Source organism: Carcharhinus amblyrhynchos, chromosome 1 (genome assembly GCF_965287045.1).
Source record: "Carcharhinus amblyrhynchos chromosome 1, sCarAmb.v2.hapA, whole genome shotgun sequence".
In the NCBI taxonomy this organism is placed as follows: domain Eukaryota; kingdom Metazoa; phylum Chordata; class Chondrichthyes; order Carcharhiniformes; family Carcharhinidae; genus Carcharhinus; species Carcharhinus amblyrhynchos.
In genome coordinates this window covers 90,236,901-90,258,137 of record NC_137324.1, presented here as the reverse complement: position 1 = coordinate 90,258,137, position 21,237 = coordinate 90,236,901, and the positions used below count along the sequence as shown (strand labels likewise).

The 21,237-nt window shown below is 41.2% G+C and overlaps 1 protein-coding gene across 1 annotated transcript in view; it reads left to right on the top strand.

Moving 5' to 3' along the window:
* Positions 1–3,435: 3,435 nt before the first annotated feature.
* dthd1 (death domain containing 1) overlaps positions 3,436–21,237 on the top strand; it is a 48,952-nt gene continuing 31,150 nt past the window's right edge. Inside the window, exons 1-2 of the mRNA XM_080198483.1 lie at positions 3,436–3,735; positions 11,054–11,762. Coding sequence (XP_080054609.1) covers positions 3,444–3,735; positions 11,054–11,762 — 1,001 coding nt within the window. The 5' untranslated portion in view covers positions 3,436–3,443. The remainder of the gene's footprint in view (positions 3,736–11,053; positions 11,763–21,237) is intronic.

The window sequence follows — 21,237 nt, the reverse complement described above, 5'->3', positions numbered from 1 at the left end:
CAAAAGCAAAATGGAAACAGCTTATTAGGTCATTTAATTTGATATACTTCTCTCATATTAAAAATTCATCCATCATAGAATAGTCTTTTTTCCGGTGCCATTCTAGACATCACAAGTATTTATTTGTTCATAATCGCATCTACACAATGAATTGCATTCTGTCTTTCAAATACTCTAACATTGTGAACTTTGTGCACCCCATTTTGAAGTGGAAGAGAACCTGGCGGCATACACCTGCATCCTGAATCTGCAACTGCTCCTCCTGAGGTATGTTCAGATCCTCTGGACTGAAGCAAAAATGGCAAAGAAAGACTTGGCTCTCAATGGCGTCTTGGACTTTGCTTAACACAAAAGTTAGCATCCTGACACACTGCTGGATCAAGTATCTTAGGCTAATACAGGTTTGATGCCGATTGAAAGATCTCAGGTGGCATGAGTTAATCTCAAGGCCTATTGAATGTCTAATGTGTGAAATCCTCAAAGGAACCCAAAGATATTCAAGTCAGGTGGATTGGCCAAGCTATGTCACCTTTTAGTGTCCCAAGATATGTAGGTTAGGGGGATTAGTGGGGTACATATGTGAGGTTACGGGGATAGGGCTTGGGTAGAACGCTCTGTTGTAGAGTCGGTGCAGACTCGATGAGCCAAATGTCCTCCTTCAGCATTGTAAGGATCCTATGATTCTAAGTCCAGGATCACTGCAACCATTCCTTTGACAGGTGGCTCAGTTAGGTAAAAGATCCTGTCCCAGCCTTTCCACTGAAATTTGGAGCTTGATTGTGATGGGACAGAATAGCAGAATCGTGTTCTACTGAAAATTCCAGGTTTTCCTGCCCTCAGACAAACCCTTGCCTACTGCCTTTTGCAGCACAAGGAATTTTAAGGCAAACAGTGCAAGTTTATCCCAGAACTTCTTTGTATAGTGAGAGAAAAGTGAGAGAGCTGATGGCACATCATGCATAATAGTGCCTGGCTATGGAGCAGCATTGGAGGAGAAGGGATTCTATGTTAGATGATGAGGAATAATTAATCTGAAGTGAACAAAAGCTTCCTAATAGAATTAGTCTCTTTTTAAATGTCAGTTAACATTACAAAGCAGGGAATTTATGGTAAAGTTGCATTTAACCTCAGACAATATTGAGAGGATATAAAGGTACTGGAGAAAGTATCAGAAAAACTTGCAAAGATAGCAGAACTGAAAGATTATAACTATCAGAAAAGTGAATGTTTATTGAAGATTAGGAACCAAAACAAAATGAAGCTTAGGAATTGGATTTGTCCTTCCAATCTTGTCACTGACCACACGCTGAAGTGGCCTATCCCAACTGTAGAACTTACAACATTGAAAAATATCATTTGGCCCAATTGATTTGTGTAATGTTTATGATCAAACAGAACTTCAGTCCCACCTTATCATTTTTAACCAAATCTGCCTATCTTCTACTCTCTTCTCCCTCATGTATTTATCTAGCTTCATCTTAAATTGATGTATTATATTGATCACAACTATTCTATGTGGTGGCAAGTTCCACATTCTAACCACTGTGTGGGTGAAGAAATTTCTCATGAACTTTTTATTAGGTTCATTAGCGACTATATTACATTTATGAACCCTAGTTTTGCACACTTTTCACAGAGTGGAGACATCTGCCGGATCTTTACCACCCCGGTTCCAGGACAGGCAAGGCTTGCAGAACGGAATTCTCCATTGGCCTGGGCAAGATTTCATGAACCTCGTCCCATTGAGGTCGTAAAATGCTGGGCGTCATCTCTGTGTGTACCCTATCAAACCCCTTCAGAATTTTAAAGACCTCAAGCAGATCACCCCTCAGCTTTCTCTTTTCGAGGGAGAAGAGCCCCAACCTGTCCAGCCTTTGCTGACAGTTCTAAACTTTCAGTTCTGCTCTCAACTTTGTAAGTTTTTCATACACTTTCTCCAGTGCATGTAGTAATCTGGAGACCAGAATTGTGCACAGTATTTTCTGTGTGGTCAAACTAAGGTTACAGGCAGGTTTAATGTAATTTCCCTGCTCTGTAATTCTATTCATCTAGAAATGAATGGTTGGTTTGCATTTTTTATGGTCTTCTTAACTTTTTTCATGACCTTTAGTAATTTGCTTCACTACATTATTTAAGACTTTTAACAGTGATTTATCACTTCATTTTTCAAATCTAACAATGGTTGGTCAGATTTCTAAGCCTTGGGTAATCCAGCAGCTAGATCCAGGTGATGATTTGGAAACTCAGGAAGTGAATGCCTATAAACCTACTTCTTTGATTAGATAAATTTCTCCACCCACTCCATGTGACCCTTCAATTACCCCTAGTACTGTGATCAGTGCCAGGTATAGCAGAAATTATCAGCTACAGCCCCTTTGCATCCTTGAGAATGGCCAGATCAGCCACCAGTGTGAGTCCACATTATGGAGGACTATTTTTGGGCATCATGTTTCTACTATTTGTAGATGCCCACTCTAAATGGATGGAGGTTTTTGAGTTGAACTCCACAACTGCATATGCAACAGTTGAAAAGCTCTGCCAGTGCTTTGCATCCCATGAAGCATCAGAAGTACTCAAATCAGATAAAGGAACAGCTTTCACAAGTGCTGTCCCAACAGTTAGATCCTAGAGTCATGCCAGGAAGCAGTGAAACAGCATTACCCTATAAATAGGTGTTGTTCATTAATAGATATCTATAGTTTGTTCTTAACTGGTGGAGGCATGTTATTACATCCTTATCCTTAAGCTCACCATGCTGTGGGGAAGTGGGAGTGAAGCCATTACCCCACAGCATGGTGGGATGAGGACACTTCTCTGCTTGCTGCTCCCCTCCAACAGAACTGCATTCATGCTGGATCCAATAAAATAGTGGCTCTGGAAACTTTGCCTGCCATCTTCAGCATTGATATTGGTACAGAGGAGCAGTGGTGCAAATTGCCTTCAGTTTTGAAAGTGCTCTCCTGATTAGGTGAGTTACCAATTCGCAACATGATGAACACTGTCAGCTTCCCTATTTAATCTTATGAAGGCCCATGATCAAAGTCACCTCCTAATTTTGGCAACATAATACATATTGTTAATGTACTGATGATTCTGTGTTTGAATTTCTACCCCAATGTATCAAAGGGTACAGGTTGAATGCTGTATTAATATTGGAATAATAACAATGTTTACCTTTTTGTTCTCTATGAAAGAAAGTATATCTCTTTCCAACTCGCTGTTTTGCTTTACAGAGCCAAACTTGAAGTGTCCCACCTTTCAGTCGCCTTGGTAACATTTATCTGCAGGAAGTAAAGCACAACAGTCAACAGCAAGAAAGAGAACCATTAAGAGGTACTTCAGTCAGTGAGTGATCAAAGTTATAGTTGTTACATGTTTTTGCAAGGCCCTCTTTTAGAAAGTGGCAACGATTCTCAGATCCTCAGTACCAATAACAGTGAAGAATGGAGGAGGCCCAGCTTGAAAATGTATGCCAGCCAGACAATATTCCCAATTCAGTTGGAGCAATTCGGCAAAAAAATCACATCCTCAAGTCTTTGCTTCAGGAAAGGGGGAAACTTTGTGAGAATGACGAAGGGAGTATTAAAGAGAATCTCGATGAAGTTTTGTTCCTAAGCAAACAGATTAACACTGCATTGCTGGAAAAATTTAAGAGTGCTAAAGAGATACTGCAAACAACCACTGAAATAGTCACTGCTCTATGTGAACTGTATCGAGCAAATACAAACAGCAGAGGTAAGAACATAAACTATAAAATAGAACAAGTTTGTAAAAACAAATAGTATCACTCTTTTTTTACTTACTCTTTTGTTTGCAAATGGGCTGTCACATTAGGTACAAAACCTACACCCAGTTCCTCAAACTTAAAGTTAAACTTAATTTATTAGTCATAAGTAGGCTTACATTCACACTGCAATGAAGTTACTATGAAAATCTGGAACCTGTTCTGGTACAATGAGGGAGAATTTAGCTTGGCCAATTCACCTAACCTGCACATGTTTGGACTGTGGGAGAAACCAGAGCATCCGGAGGAAATGCATGGAGAACGTGCAAATTCCACACAGACAGTGACCCAAGCCAGGAATCAAACCTGGGTCCCTGGCGCTGTGAGGCAGCAGTGCTAACCACTGCGCCACTGTGCCACCCCTTGCAGCATGGTGGCACAGTGAGAACTTAAAAGAATGTAGTAATAACATATAGTAGCAAAATAAGAGCTTCTGTTCTTATTAAAAGTTATGGTATTGTAATTTTCAAATTCAAAGCATGAAAATGATTTTCCTACAGTTCGGTATCTCTCATCTTTAATAATGATTGTCTTGGTACCGTTCTGTTGTGAGGCAATTATGGTGTTTCACTGCTAGTGGGTTTCTTTTCAGGCTAGGTAAGGCGAATGGGATGCTGGCCTTCATAGCGAGGGGGATTGAATATAAAAGTAGGGAGGTCTTGCTGCAGCTGTATAGGGCATTGGTGAGGCCGCAGCTGGAGTACTGTGTGCAGTTTTGGGCGCCGCACCTGCGCAAGGATATTTTGGCCCTGGAGGAAGTGCAGAGGAGGTTTACTAGGCTGATACCGGAGTTGAGGGGATTGAGCTATGAGGAGAGGCTGAATAAACTAGGCTTGTACTCGTTAGAGTTTAGAAGAATGAGGGGAGATCTCATTGAGACGTATAAGATGATGAATGGGATGGATAGGATAGAGGTGGAGAGACTCTTCCTGCTCAAAAAAGACAGTAGGACTAGGGGGCACAGCCTCAAGATAAAGGGGAGGCGGTTTAGAACGGAGTTGAGGAGGAACTTCTTCACTCAAAGGGTGGTGAATCTCTGGAATTCTCTGCCCGTTGAAGTGGTGGAGGCTGCCTCGCTAAATATTTTTAAGAAGCGGGTTGATGGGTTCTTGATAAGAGAGGGGATTAAGGGTTATGGGGAGAGGGCGGGAAAGTGGAACTGAGCCACAACAGATCAGCCATGATCTTATTGAATGGCGGGGCAGGCTCGAAGGGCTAGATGGCCTACTCCTGCTCCTATTTCTTATGTTCTTATGTTCTTATGTTCTAGGTTTCATTCCCAGACAGAACAAAAAAAGTTGGGAATCTCAGCAGGTCAGGTAACATCCATGAAGAGAAACAGAGTTAATGACCGGAATTTTACCTTTCCACCCACCACTGGAATTTTAGAGGGCGAGGGATGGAGCATGGAAAGGTCCATTGACCTCCGGCAGGATTTTATGGTTTTGGGATGAGTGAGGCCATAAAATCCTGCACATTGTTTCAGGTCAATGAAATTTCATCCGAGCTGTTCTGATGAAAAGGGTTCTAATGAAAGGACATTGATCTGATACATTTATAATGTTTCCCCTTGCAAACACTACTTGACCTGCTGAGTTTTTTTCCGGCTTTTTTCTCTTGGTTCAGATTTTCAGCATCCTCAGTGTTTGGCCTCTCTAGTCTGGGGCCCCTGATTGTTTACCTGACCAATTGGCTGCTCCCCAAGTATCCCACGTCTACGATGAGAAAAGTTCACACTATTTTCCTATCTCAGGGCATTGCACTGCCTGAATACCCTTCAATGACCTTTGGGCTACACTTACAGATCTCCCATCATCTCGACATTATCCTGCATTGTACAGACAATGAAGAGGAAAAGATGGATATGTGTGCACAGAGATTTATTGCTTTAAATTTCTTTTTGCACATGTACCTGTGTCATGTATGCACGTACTTCTTGTAGTGGAGGAGGTAAATAAGCTAATTTGTTGACTAGTTGATTCCAAGATAGCCCCATTTTGGCAGTGGAAGAGTTTAACCAGTTAGACATTAGTTGCCAAACCTGGTAGTCTGATACCTGAGCAGGGCAGGTTTTCATTTTTCTGGGGTGCTGTGGCCTAGCAGTTTCACTGAAACTCATGCCTGGAGATATGAGCTTGCCACTGGAGCTTAGGATTCTTCAACCTGGACCCTAGATAGCCAATGCTATCATAAATGTTCATGACTGAACAAGCAGCAGGAAGCTTACCAATGCCCTGAACAGGCAAATTATTTCAGTTTGACTGTTTAAACATCAGCAGTGCACCTATGCACATCTAGGGGATACCTGGCTCTCACTAACTGACATCTAAATTTTTTGAATTCAGATAAATGAGTAATCAGGACAATTAGGGGCAGCACGGTGACACAGTGGTTAGGGCTGCTGCCTCACAGTGCCAGGGGCCCAGGTTCAATTTCTGGCTTGGGTGATTGTCTGTGTGGGTTGTGCACGTTCTCCCTGTGTCTGCAAGGGTTTCCTTCGGATGGTCTGGTTTCCTCCCACAGTCCGAAAGATATGCTGGTTAGGTGCATTGGCCATGCCAAATTCTCCCTCCATGTACCCAAACAGGTGCCAGAGTGTGAACAAGGGGATTTTTACAATAACGTAAGCCTACTTGTGACACGAGTAAATAAATTTTAAATTGAAATATACTGACCAAAATTTTGCTTTGGAGACTCTTTGATGCATCAGTGCTATGATGATGTTGGCAAATGTGGCATGTAACTTGCATATGGGAAGATGGCACTGTAAAATTGTGATAAATTACCAAATAAATTGTTTTTGTGATGTTGGTTGAAGACGAGGCTGGTGGACACATTAATAGAACATTCCTTTTCTTTGAATAATGCTGTAAGAACATATATGAACACTTGAAAGGGTTGTTGGTGTTTTGATTTCACATCTCAGTACCTCTGGCAATGCAGTAGTCCCTCGGTATCAGCTAAGATTGTGCACTCAAGACCTGCGGCGGGTCTTGAACCGACATCTTTCTCATTCAGAGGTGTGATGCTGCAATTAAACCAAGCTGGCATGTAGATGGCATCTCACAATGGATAATATGGAATTTACTCCAGGCAAGTCAGATAATGGCCTGAAGTTTCTTGCTTCATACTTATGCAAAGATTGCACTGAAATTCCAGCAGATTTCTGCGCCAACCCTGCCTATGCTTAAATTCCCAGCAGTGTTAATTTATCTATTGCAACCTGCATGTCACCAGTTTTTGATCATTTGTGAAGGCCACTTTGGAGAATGTTTGGCCTCTGATCTTCGGGTAAACATTCTCCAAGGCGGCATTCACAACGCACGACAGCACAGTCGCTGAGCAGAAACTGATAGCCAAGTTTCGCACATATGAGGATGGTGTCAGCTGGGATCTTGGGTTCATTTCACACTATTTGTAACCCCCATGACTTGCCTGGGCTTGCAAAATCTCATTTACTGTCTTGTCTGGAGACAATACACATCTCTTTAATCTCTGCTTAATGCTATCTCCACTCACATTGTCTGCACCTTTAAGACTTGATTAGCTGTAAAAACTCGCATTCTAATCAGTATGCTGTAAACTGAGTGTGTGTCTTTACACACCCTGTTTGTGATCAGAACTCTCCACTCACTTGATGAAGGGTCAGAGGCAGAAAGCTAGTGGCTTTTGCTACCAAATAAACCTGTTGGACTTTAATCTGGTGTTGTGAGAATTCTCACTGTGTTTACCCCAGTCCAACGCTGGCATCTCCACATCATGACTACAAGGAAGGTCCCAGAGGATTGGAGAATAGCCAGTGTTGTTCCTTTGTTTAAGAAGAGTAGCAAGAATAATCCAGGTAATTATAGGCAGGTGAGTCTTACATAGTGGTAAGGAAATTATTGGAGAGGATTCTTCGCGACAGGATTTATTCCCACTTGGAACTAAGTGGACGTATTAGCAAGAGGCAACATGGTTTTGTAAAGGGAGGTCATATCTCACTAACTTGATTGAGTTTTTCAAGAGAGTGACAAAGATGATTGATGAGGGTAGGGTAGTGGATGTTGTCCATATGGATTTCAGTAAGGCCTTTGACAACGTCCACCATGACAGACTGGTACAGAAGTGAAATTGCATGGAAGCAGAGGTGAACTGGCAAGGTGGATATAAAACTGGCTTGGCTTAAGAAGACAGAGGGTAGCAGTGGAAGAGTGCATTTCTGAATGGAAAGCTGTGACAAGCGGTGTTCCTCAGGGATCAGTGCTGGGACTTCTGCTGTTTGTAATATATAGAAATGATTTGGAGGAAAATATAACTGCTTTGATTAGTCAGGTTGCTGACAACACAAAGGTTGGTGGATTTGCAGATAGTGATTAGGGCCATCAGAGGATACAGCAGGATATAGATCGGTTGGAGACTGGGGCAGAGAAATGGCAGATGGAGTTTAATCCAGACAACTGTGAGGTAATGCATTTTGGAAAGTCTAAAACAGATGGGAAATATACAGTAAATGGCAGAACGCTTAAGAGTACTGATAGGCAGAGGGCTTTCGGTATATAAGTACACAGGTCACTGAAAGTGTAAATGCAGGTGGAGAAGGTAGTCAAGAAGGCATATGGCATGCTTGCCTTCATTGGCCGGGGCATTGAGTTTAAAAATTGGCAAGTCATGTTGCAGCTTTATAGAACCTTAGTCAGACCGAACTTGGAATATAAAGTTCAATTCTGGCCACTACACTACCAGAAGAATGTGGAGGCTTTGGAGAGGGTACAGAAAAGATTTACCAGGATGTTGCCTGGAATGGAGGGCATTAGCCAAGTGGAGAGGTTGGAGAAACTTGGTTTGTTCTCACTGGAACAACAGAAGTTGAGGGGCAAGCTGCTAGAAGTCTACAAAATTATGAGAGACATGGACAGAGTGGATAGTCAGAAGCTTTTGCGCAGAGTGGCAGAGTCAATTATTAGGGGCATAGGTGTAAGGTGCAAAGGGCAAAGTTTAAAGGAGATGTACAAGGCAGGTTTTTTTAAGTGGGTGCCTGAAACTAGCTGTTGGGGGAGTTAGTGGAAGCAGATAGGATGGTGACTTTTAAGGGGCATCTCGACAAATACATGAATAGGATGGGAATGGAGGGATATGGTCCCCGCAAGTGTAGGGGGTTTTAGTTAAGTTGGGCAGCATGGTCAGTGCAGGCTTGGAGGGCCGAAGGGCCTATTCCTGTGCTGTAATTTTCTTTGTTCTTTGCCCTGAGACTGTATCAATTTATATTACATAGAATTACATCATGTTTACAATGCAGAAACAAGACCAACAGATTAGTGTCAGTGTGTAAGATTTTCCTATGTTACTGCAACTAACCCTATCAGCAAATCTTCTATTCTGAGTAAAGAAGTTTCACCTCAGCATCTTCTGGTAATCTTAGTGTTGGTCTCAGTAAGAATAATTTTTTTTAAATTGCAAAGAATATTGCTGCCAAATTTCAGGTGCACTGTTATCAGATGATTTTGAGCTTTGTTGCACTGAAAGAGATAAACCTTCGTATAATTTACATGAAAGCAGGACTTTAACCCCACAGTGAAGTAATGAGGAAGGAGATATTATAGTGTACTGCTCTCGGAAGCATGCACGCTACTGAGGAAGTTTGCATATATTAATGTTTTGGCATTAATCATTAAGGCCAACTTGTCCAAAACCCTTGTCCTTCAACTGTTCATTGTTTAAGTCAAACAGGTATCTGGCTCAGTCATAACATTAGGGAGTGTTCATGCAACCATGGCAACTTACTCATATGCCTGTAAACAGCCTGGTAACATAATCCTCATTGGCAGGACAAAGCTGACTCAGAAACAACCTTGTATAATCCACTGCAAATATATAAATAGTGTAGGACTGAGCAAATTGCGCTACTCAGCATTGGCCTAACAAAGCCCGACACCTATATCCCTTCTTTGATCCCTCATTGGTGACTAATAGATGGTGAGAACAGGGCCTTCCGAGTGCAACAACTCACTCTATCACATCATGCAACCAACAATAACCATTATTCAAATTACAGATTTCTACTCATAATTGGCTGTTTGTTTTTCATCTTTTCTGTTTTAATCTAACAGTAAGGAAGAAAATCTTTTGCCACCATGAAATATGTTTGAAATGAATTGTAATATACTTTTCATTCAGTTTACATGCAAGGTGCTCCCGCAAATAACAATGCGATAATGACTAGGTTGTGGGGGGATTGGAGGGAAGGTGTTCCTCCGACCTCACCATGCCTGGCGCAGATTGTGCCAATCCCAGAAAGTAGTGTGCGGGCCTGAAAACAGTTTGCAGTCATCATGGTACCTTTGTAATGGCACAAACCAGATCGAGCCCAGAACAGTATGAGGCCGAACATATTTAAAGGAGCATTGAAATATACATTGTCTGTTTGATTCTGGATTCTCCCAGCTCCTGGTATCTCCCAACATTTGGGATGGCATGAGGCTGACAAGAATCACTACTGGTCTCCACTAGTGGAGACCATGCGTGATAGCTGTGTCGGAGGCCATTGAAGTCCCTGGGTGGTTGGGGACATGGCTGGGCAGTGCCCAATTGACAGTACACCAGGGTCAGTGCCAAGGGATGGGAGTTGAGGGAGGGTGGGGCCTAAATGTGGGCTATAATGGGGAGGCTATGTCAGGGGACTATGATGGTGATGGAAAGTTGTGCAGGGGTGGAGCAGGAAAGGAGCCATATTGGGAGTCATGATGAGGGTGGCATGTCAGGGTTATGATGTTGGATCCATTGGCAGGGCTCCAATGCTGCAGTGCTGAGGCTCCCTGTTGGGGAGGGGTGGGGGACACATGTGGCTGATAATGGCGGATGGTTCCAATGTTCGTGACAGGAGGGGAGAGGGTCTCCCAGTGCAATGTGAGATCAGAGTGCCCTTTCAAAATGGTCCCCAAGTGCTTTGCAGCTGAGCTGAACCATCATTTTTAGGTCATTTCTCCTACCCCCACCCCCATTAGAATAGATGGGAAGCTCACCACTCTCCCAAAAAAATGACTTATGCGTGGAATGATTGCAGTCCAAACTGTGCCTGATAGAGTAGTGCAGACCATTCAAGTATTCTCACTGCTTTGACACTTAGGCAAGAAATTTCCTCAGAACTGATCTTAGTCCATCATACCTCCAGCAAGGTTACTGTGTAAGAGGAGGAGCAGTCCAATGGAAATTGGTGGTCTGTTTTCTTATTCTGGGAAATGAATAGTAATTGTCTGATTAATTCTTGCTTTTTCAATGATCTTTTCACAGTGAGTGCTGCTCATTTCAATTACCTGGAAAGGACTAATAATTTTCTTAACCATATTATCGCACATTTCAAAACTGCAGAAAACAGCCTGTATAATATCAACCGCCATACAGATGTGGACGTACAAATTGCCTGCACCTCAGAACAAAGTCAGGGATCATCCAACTCAGAACTTATCCAGCAAAATGGAAATGCAGGAGAGGAGAGGAAGGAAGTTGAAGGAAGCCTTCAAATACTTCCCACTAATTCGGAAAATAATCAGCTGATGGTCGAAGTTAAGAATTGTAAATTGGGAAGGGAAAAAGACAGCTGTCTTCAAGTCTCCAGCAGCAGCAATTTTCGATCAGTTCAAGATGAAGAAGATGAGAAAGAAATCAAAGGCGATCATTCTCAGCCAGCAGACGTGTGCTACGATAGCCAAATGGGAGTGAAGAACCAGCCTGGAACTCAGTCGCCAGTTGAAATGAAAGATCAGCAAGGATCAATAAAAGAAGTGAATCACACTACTGAAGATAAGGGCACTGATGAAATTTTAAAATCTGGGTCTGTAGATAATAAATCTGGAAGTAAGGAAATTCGTCTCACCGCTGCGCCAGAAACCAGTCAAGCCGATGAAAAAATATTGAACAAATTAAATGCTCAAAATGAAATTACTGCATGTCCAGCTGAAACTGTGAAAACCGAAGACCCAAGAGGTTGGTCTCAAAGAGAGTAAGCATTGTTCCATCCAGTTCAATTACATTTCCTTGGCACTGTAGAATAAATGAATGTTCCTCGATACTAAAGAGGCCTGCATAGCCTTTGGCTTGTCTATATTACTATAAAAATGAATACTATTTTCTATTTCATTGAAGACTTCCACACTTTCATTTAATTAAGACGGGGATGAAATCTCAAAATGAAATTTACTGTTAAAAGCTCAAGGCATATGAAGTCTCTTTAAGTCGTTCTCTATATTGTTCATTTTTTAGTAAGTAATTGTAGCTTCTGACAAACTGTCCAGAATCCGTATATCTAATAGGCCAGTTTCCCCAGTGCAGTTGATTGCTCTGACTGCACATTGAGCCTCTGACTCAAACTACACTGGATGCTGGGGAAGCAATGAAGTTCACACTGCTCAGCGTTGCAATTGGTGTAAATTCAGAAATAACATCACATGCTTTCACTTCCAAACTTGAGTCTGCCTGTCCACAAATAGCTCACAAACTATAACAGGCAGAGGAGGCGATGGTCCAGTGTCATTACTGCTAGACTATTAATCTAGAAAGTCGGGTAATGTTCTTGGGACTCAGGTTTGAATCCTGCCATGGCAGGTGGTGGAATTTGAATTTAATAAAAAATATCTGGAATTAAGAATCTACTGATGACCATGTCGATTGTCAGAAAAACCCATCTGGTTTGCTAATGTCCTTTCGGGAAAGCAATCTGCCATCCTTACCTGGTCTGGCCTACATCTGACTCCAGAGCCACAGCAATGTGATTGACTCTCAACTGCCCTTGGGCAACTAGGGATAGGCAATAAATGCTGGCCAGCCAGTGACACCCATGTCCCACAAATGAGTTTCAAAAAAATGGCAAAAATAGCAGTCATAATACTTGTTCTCACCTACCCGAAATTTCAAAGAAATTTAACTCTCTTTCCAGAGTTTTTTTAACTCCATTATCATTCTAATATGAAAGATACGCCTGACACACGATGTGCTAACTTTGTGATAACAGTGAGAGCACTTTGGATTCTGAGTTAGAATAGGTTCAAGTCCTATGCCACGGACTTGAGTACGAAATCTAGCCTGACATTACAGAGGCACTGTCAAAGGTGAAATTACAGGGAGATGCAAACATTACAGAATAGTATTAATGGGGAACTGTAATTTTCCTGAATGTAGACTGGGATAATGATAGTGTAATGGATGAAGAGGGCCAAATGTTCTCAGATTATATTCAGGAAAATGTTCCACAGCAGTATGTATCCAGACCAACAACAAGGATGCACTGTTGGATCTGATTCTTGGAAATGAAGTAAGCCAGGTGGATCAATAGTGCGTAGGGGGATATTTAGGAGACAGTAATCATTGTATGTAAAGCTTTGGGTGATGATAGAAAATGATAATAGACAGTTCTAGAAGCCGACTTCAATGGGACAACAAAGGATGTGGGCCAGTGAGATTGGAATGAAAATCTATAGCTGAGCAAAGGCCTACCTTCAAAATAAGAATGGTCCAGAAATAGTCAAGATATATTCCTTTAAAGAAAATGTAGGGCAAACAAATTCAGAGCTCAATGGATGAAAAAGGAGACAGAATTTAAGTTAAGGAAGAAAAAGTGTATTTATGATAGGTGTCAGGTGGACAATACAATTGAGAACCAAGAGGAATAGAGAAGTTCAGAGGAGAGGTGAAAAAGCACGAGGGAAGTGAAGTGGGATTATGAGAAAAGACTGGCATCCAACAGAAAGGGGAATGCCAATATCTTCTATCTGCATATAAATAGTAAAAGGGTGGTAAAAGGAGTAGGGCTGATTAGAGACCTAAAAGGGAATTTAAACATGGAGGCTGAAGTATTAATTGAATATTTTGCATCTGTCTTCACCAAGGACATAGATGCTACCGAGCCCATGGCAACAAATTAAGTTTGTTGAAATTCTGTCGATAGAAGGTTTCGAAATTGATAATGAGGATGTCTTGAATAGACTGTCTGTGCTTAAAGTTGACAACGCACCAGTACTAGATGAGATGCATCCAAGGATATTGAAGGAAGTGAGAATGGAAATTGAAGGAGCAATTATCTTCCAGTCTTTTCTAGATTTAAGGGAAATGCCAGAGGACTGTTATGCCCTTGTTCAAAAATTTATAAGGATGACCCCAGCAATTACAGACCTGAGAGTTTAGCATCAATGGTAGACAAGTTTCTGGAAACAATTATTTGAGATAGAATTAGTAGTCACATGGAAAAATTATGGGTTGATTAGAAAGAGCCAGCATCGATGTCTAAAGAGGAAATCATGTTTACCTTTCTTGCTGGAGTTTTCTGAGGTAGTAACAAAAAGAGTTGATGAGAATAATGCTGTTGATGTGATGTGCATGGACTTTCAGAAGACATTCAATACAGTGCCACACAACAGAATTGTGAGAAAAGTTATAGCTCATGAATAAACAAGACAGTCGCAATGTGGATATAAAATTGGCTGAATAATAGGAAGCAGAGAGTAATAGTAAATGAATACTTCTGGGTTGGAGGAAGGTTTGTAGTTGTGTTACCAAGGAGTTGGGATCCTTGCTTTTCCTGATATATATTAATCTAGACCTTGCAGGATACAATTTCAAAGTTTGCAGGTGATATAAAATTTGGAAGCATTGTTTCTGTGAATAGGAAATGTTGAACTTCAAAAGGACACTGGAAGTTGGGGAGTGAGCAGATAGGTGGCAGACAAAGGTTAATTTGGAAAAGTGTGAGGCGATGCATTTTGGTAGGTAGAAAATGGAAAGCAATAAAAAAGAGTAAAATTCAAGAGCAGAGTAACCTGGGTGTATATATGTATAGATCATTGAAGGTGGCATCACAGGGAGAGAGAGCAATTAATAACACTTATAGTATTCTTTATTAAAATAAGCATTGACCGTAAGAGCAAGGAAGATACACTGAACCTATACAAGATATTAGCTAGACCTCAACTTGATATTGTATACTGTTTTGGGTGCCACACTATAGGAAGGATGTGAATGCATTGGAGAGAGTACAGAAGAGACTTACAAGAATGGTTCTGGGGATAAGAAACTTCAGCCAAGAAGATAGATTGGACAGATGGGACTGTTCTCTTTGAAGAGAAGGCTAAGAGGAGATTTGAAAGAGTTGTTTAAAATCATGAGAGGGCTGAGCAGAGTAGATAGGGAGAAACTGTTCGTGTTTGTAAAAGGCTCAAGAATGAGAGGGCACAGATTTAAAGTGAATTGCAAAATAAGTGTGGGGAATGTGATGTGAGAAAAAACTTTTTCACACAGCAAGTTGTTCAGATCTGGGATGCTCTATGTGGAACTGCAGTGGAAGCAGGTTCACTCAAGGCATTCAAGAGGGCATTAGATGATTATTTGAATAGAAACAACATGAAGGGGTATAGGGAAAAGGCAGGGAAATGATGCTAAGTTATGATGCTTGTTTGGAGAGCCAGTACAGAATCTGTGTGATTCTGGGTAATGAGGAAATGGCAACAAAATCAAATAAACATTTTAGGTGAGATTCATTGTACAAGAGATAAATTATAAGTGCAAGGTGATTCATTTTGGTAGGACAAACTTGAATGCAGATTACAGGGTCAATGGCAGGGTTCTGAGGAATGTGGAGCAACAGAGAGATCTTGGGGTTCATATCCATAGATCTCTGAAGGTTGCCACTCAAGTGGATAGAGCCATGAAGAAGGCTTATAGTGTGTTAGCGTTTATTAACAAGGGGTTTGAGTTTAAGAGTCATGGGGTTATACTGCAACTATACTGGACGAGACCACATTTGGAATATTGTGTTCAGTTCTGACCACCTTACTATAAGAAGGATGTGGAAGCATTGGAGAGAGTGCAGAGGAGATTTACCAGGATGCTGCCTGGTTTGGAGGGTAGGTCTTATGAGGAAAGGTTGAGGGAGCTGGGGCTTTTCTCTTTAGAGCAGAGAAGGATGAGAGGCAACTTAATAGAGGTTTGTAAGATGATGAGAAGGATAGATGGAGTGGACGTGCAAAGACTATTTCTTCTGGTGGATGCAGCTGTTATTCGGGGACATAACGATAAGGTTCATGGAGGGAGATATAGGAGGGATATCCGAGGTAGATTTTTCACTCAGAGAGTGGTTGGGGTGTGGAATGGACTGCCTGCTGTGATAGTGGAGTCGGACACTTTAGGAACTTTCAAGCAGTTATTGGATAGGCACATGGAGCACACCAGAATTATAGGGAGTGGGATAGCTTGATCTTGGGTTTGGACATAGCTCGGCACAACATTGAGGGCTGAAGGGCCTGTACTGTGGTGTACTGTTCTATGTTCTATATACGTAAAGGAAAGAGTGACAATGGAGCCTATAAGATTGAAGAACTTTAAGTAATTAACATCAGAAGAGATAAAATATGAGAAACTAGGACTAGATTCTGACAAATCCCCAGAACCTGATGGCCTACATCCTAGGGTGCCAGAAGTTCTAGCTGCAATGATAGTGGGAATTTCCTAAGTTTCCTAGGTTCTGGCACAATCCCAATGGACTGGAAGTTGGTAAATGTAACACTGCTACATAAGAAAGGAGGAATAGAATTACAGTTATTCTGACACCGTTGGTGGAAATGTGCTGGAATCTATTAATAAGCAATTCTTAACAAAGTACTTAAAAAAACATAGTATATTCAAGCTATTATGAAATGGGAAATAGTGTTTAACAAATCTTGTTAACAGTTTTCTGAACATGGAATGAATAGAATAAAGTGCCATACAGAAGTTAATATGCAAGATACGGATCTTGGAGTTGGGGTTAATACATTAGCATGAATAAAGGACAGGAGCATTTTAAGTTGACAGATTATGACTCAAAGAGTACCACAAAGATCAGTCCTGGGATCGTTGAAATAATGTTCTATAAATATATTAATAAGATACAGAACACTCAAACAAAGCATGACACAAGGTCTGGCCTTCTGCATGTACCAAGGAAATGACAAACCTGAAAATGATGATGATTTGCTTGATAAGACAAAGAGTGGTGAGCGAATGTTTCACACTATTAATCATGTGGAAAATATAAATGTCCACACACTTTCAAGAGTGTATACCAAATTTCAAATTAACTGTTTTAAGAAAATTGGTAACTATTTGTTATTTGCCAAGATTATCACAGGCCAAGTGCCAACCTGCTAACACTCTGAATTCTAAAAGGTAAGTATTCCATAGATGTGTAAGGCCACGGTGAAACGTACTCCTGCGAAACTTTCGGTGCACAGTGGTTCACTAATTCAATGTGTAGGACTCATAGACCTGTACAATCAATCCTCCTGGGTGTAACAGAGGTTCTACATCATGGAAACAAAAGGCCCAGTGATTGCAAATCTACTGGCATGTCATCAGTTAGATTCACCTCTGTCACTTCAGTTCATGACCTAATACTTAAGTAGCTATGATATTAAACATACTTGACAGTTTTAAGAGAGCTGAATCATTACATTTGGAGGAGAATGCAAGTCCATCAATTGATCTAGTATATTTGTGCAACCCAAATACCAGGAGTTACAAGACGAAATGCTGAAAGATTCAATACTATAGAACCTATGGAAAATCATCACTGAAGGATGGTCTGGCTCAATTCTGCATGTCCACGAACATGTGAGAACATTTTGGCCTTATCTGGTTGAGTTAGATATCTCCTGAGGAGTCATCTGTAAAGGCAGGCAGGTCATCATACCAGAATCTTTGTGAGCTGGTATACTTCAACAACTTCATCATTTACACATGGACATAAATCAGGCAAGAAGACTCGAAAGGGAAACAGTCAACGTGAAACGTACTCCTGTGAAACTTTTGGTGCACAATGGTTCACTAATTCAATGTGCAGGATTCATAGACCTGTACGGTCAATCCTCATGGGTGTAATGGAGGTTCTACATCATGGAAACAAAAGGCCGATTGAGTACAGGAGTACATTTCACCAAGGCCTTACACGTCTATGGAATACTTACCTTTTAAAATTCAGAGTGTTAGCAGGTTGGCACTTGCCCTGTGGTAATCTTGGCAAATAACAGTCAGATGCAACCAGGAACAACATCCAAGAATGACAATCCCACAGATCACTGTGAGCAATTAAAGAAGCCTCCAGATAAGATCATTGTTATGAACAATGTATGATTTTTAAATTGAATATATCTATATATTTGTGGTGTTAAGAAAGATTGAATGGTTTCAGTTTCATTTAGGTTATGAGCCTTTGGTACCTGGAAGTCTGGATAGATTCCTGGCTAAAAGTCCGATCTTTCGGGTTTATTTATATCTGCATATTTGATGAGATTTTACAATCCTTGAAATTAAAGGGTTTATATCTTTGTATTATATCAATGTATTATATCATTATATCATTACAGTTCCTGCTTTGTTGAGGTCCCAATGGTTAGCTCTGAAAACCAGCCTTGAAAATCAGTCAATAATCTTCTGATGCACCAGTCTTGCTCCTTGGTAATCGATGGAACATTTGTTTGCTCCTCTTTTTTGTGTTTAGTAAGGTGCTATACAAATGTTTAGAATCCTAGAATCCCTACAGTGAAGAAGGAGGCCATTTAGCCCATCAGGTCTGCACCAACCACAATCTCACCCAGGCTATATTCTCGTAACCCCACATATTTACCCTACTAATCCTCTGACATTAATTTATCAAGGCCAATCAACCTAACCCACACATCTTTGGAGTGTGGGAGGAAATTGTGCACCAAAAGGAAACGCACGCAGACACGGGGAGAATGTGCAAACTCCACACAGTCAGTGACCTAAGCTGGGAATTGAACCTGGGTCTTGGTGCTGTGAGGCAGCAGTGCTAACCACTGTGCCAATGTTTTGATCCTGAGTAGCCTAAAGAATAGCTATGAAGATGAAATGGAGGAATAACTGGAAGACAACATGAGCTGATGTGACTGCCTCAATAAGAAAAAAAACAGTGCATAACAACAGGAGAACGATAACTCACTGGCTGCTAACTATAGAAAATAGTAAGAAGTCTCACAACACCAACTGACCTGATAAAGGAGCAGTGCTCCAAAAACTCATACTACCAAATAAACCTGTTGGACTTTAATTTGGTGTTGTGAAACTTCTTACTATGCCCACCCCAGTCCAATGCTAGCATCTCCGCATTACAGGAAATAGGGGTGTAACTTCATCTTTCTGCTCCACTGGTATGTTACAATACTTTTTGTAGATGGGGCTGGGTGCACGGCATAGCATTCATGTACCCATAATAACTGCAGGTCAGACAGCCATTCACTGAGATGGAAAGGGTGATTCCTGTTTCTCCTGTTGTGTTGCCAGGAAATGTCTAATTAGAGATTAGACCAAAATAATAACAGCCTCTAAGGCCTTTCATACACACTCTCCGAAGTTGAATGCCCAAAAGTAACAGGCACAGTACTTACTGCCAAGTTCTCTTTTCTCGGGGAAGGCCATTTGGGATTGAGTTGCCAAGAATTTTTTGCACTTAGAAGATGCTGAATTTTTGGAATTCTCTATCTTGAAGGGCTAATGAGCCTTAATCACTGAACAAGTTCAAGATAGAAATCAATAGATTTTTCAATATTAAAGACATCAAAGGATATGGGGCTAGTGCTTGAAAATGGCATTGCAGTAGAAGATCTCATTGAATAGCAGAGTAGGCTTGAGGGTCAATTGTCTTGATCCTCTTCCTATTTCCTACGTCCATGACGAGGGTGTCATTTTGGGAATCAGAGGGAGCCATTCATAAAATTATAGAATGTTACAGCACTGAAGGAGGCCAATATGCCCAATGCGGTGGCACCGTAGCACAGTGGTTAGCACTGCCGCTTCACAGCTCTAGAGACTTGGGTTCAATTCCCGGCTTGGATCACTGTTTGTGTGGAGTTTGCACCTTCTCCTCGTGCCTGCGTGGGTTTCGTCTGGGTGCTCCGGTTTCCTCCCACAGTCCAAAGATGTGTGGGTTAGGTTGATTGGCCATGCTAAAATTGCCCCTTAGTGTCCTGAAATGTGTAGGTTAGAGGGATGTAAAATATACAGGGATAAGGGGGTAGGGCCTGGGTGGGATTGTGGTCAGTACAGACTCAATGGGCCGAATGGCCTCTTTCTGTACTGTAGGGTTTCTATGATTCTATCTGTACCTGCTGTTGGCAAGTACTATCCTATAAAAACCATCTCACTACCCTGTGCTTTCCCTAAGCCCTGCAACTTCCTTCTTTTAAAGAAGTTTTTTTATCCATTTACGGGATGTTGACGTCGCTGGCTACGGCAGCAGTTAATGCCCAAATCTAACTGCCCTCCATTTCAAAGGGCATTTGAGACTCATCCACATTGCTGTGGATCTGGAGTCACATGTAGGCCAGACCAGGTAAGGAGGTAAATTTTCTTCCCTAAAATACAGTAATGTATCAGATGGGTTTTTGTGACATTCAACATGGTCATCATTAGGCTTTAATTGCAAATGTTTATTAAATTCAACTTCTGCCTTCTGTCATTGTGGGATACAAACCTGGGACACCAGAGCATTACCCTTGATCTCTGGATTACTAGTCCAGTGACATTATCATTATGCCACCACCTCCCCCAGTTCTCTTTTGTTTAATGCAAAATGCAACAATATTATCTATTTATTTCATTGCTGTTACAAACCTGAAATTTGCCACTAGATATATAAGGGTCCTTATTAAGCAGTTTGTGTGTGAATACAGCTGCTCTGCCCAATTCACTGTTATGGAAATGAACACCTTTGTCAGGACATCAGAACAATTTTAACCCTTCCCACTCAACATGAAAGGGGCATATTATGGCTGAGAGCTTGTTTACCCCTCAATTAATTTCACCCCCCCCGCAGAAGTCAACAGAGCATGAAATCAAGTCAGATGTAAAATGAACCTCCAACCCAAACAAATCTTGCTTCTGGCAATTGTATCCCAACCTCTTGTGCCTTCCTGCACAGTATAGTTATGAGATAGTTGTTCATGTTTTGTTATTCAACAATTGATAATAACCTATAAAATACTGAATTACATTAAATGAAATTACAAATGGACAGAAACAGGCCATTTGGCCCAAGTAGTGTGGGCTGATTTTAAACTTTAGCTGCAGTCTTCCATTCCACCTGCTCACTGCAACCTTTCAGCATGACTTTCGATTGGTTTTTATCTCATCTATTCATCTAGTTTCCTTTTGAAAGCATCTAAACTCGTTGCCTCACCCACTTCCTGCAGTGACATGTTTCACATTCTAACCACTCTCCGTGTGAAAAAACCTTGGATTTTTTAATAGCTATCATATATTTATGGATCATGGTTTGGTGTTCTCCAACAAACGAAATATTCTTTACACATCTACACTATCCATCTCGCCATCTGGTCACTTCTAAGTCACCACATTTCCGTCGAAAAGTCCTCAAAATCTTCAGTCTTTCCTGATCTCTCAGTTCTAATAATTTTAATGCAGATCTTATTTGT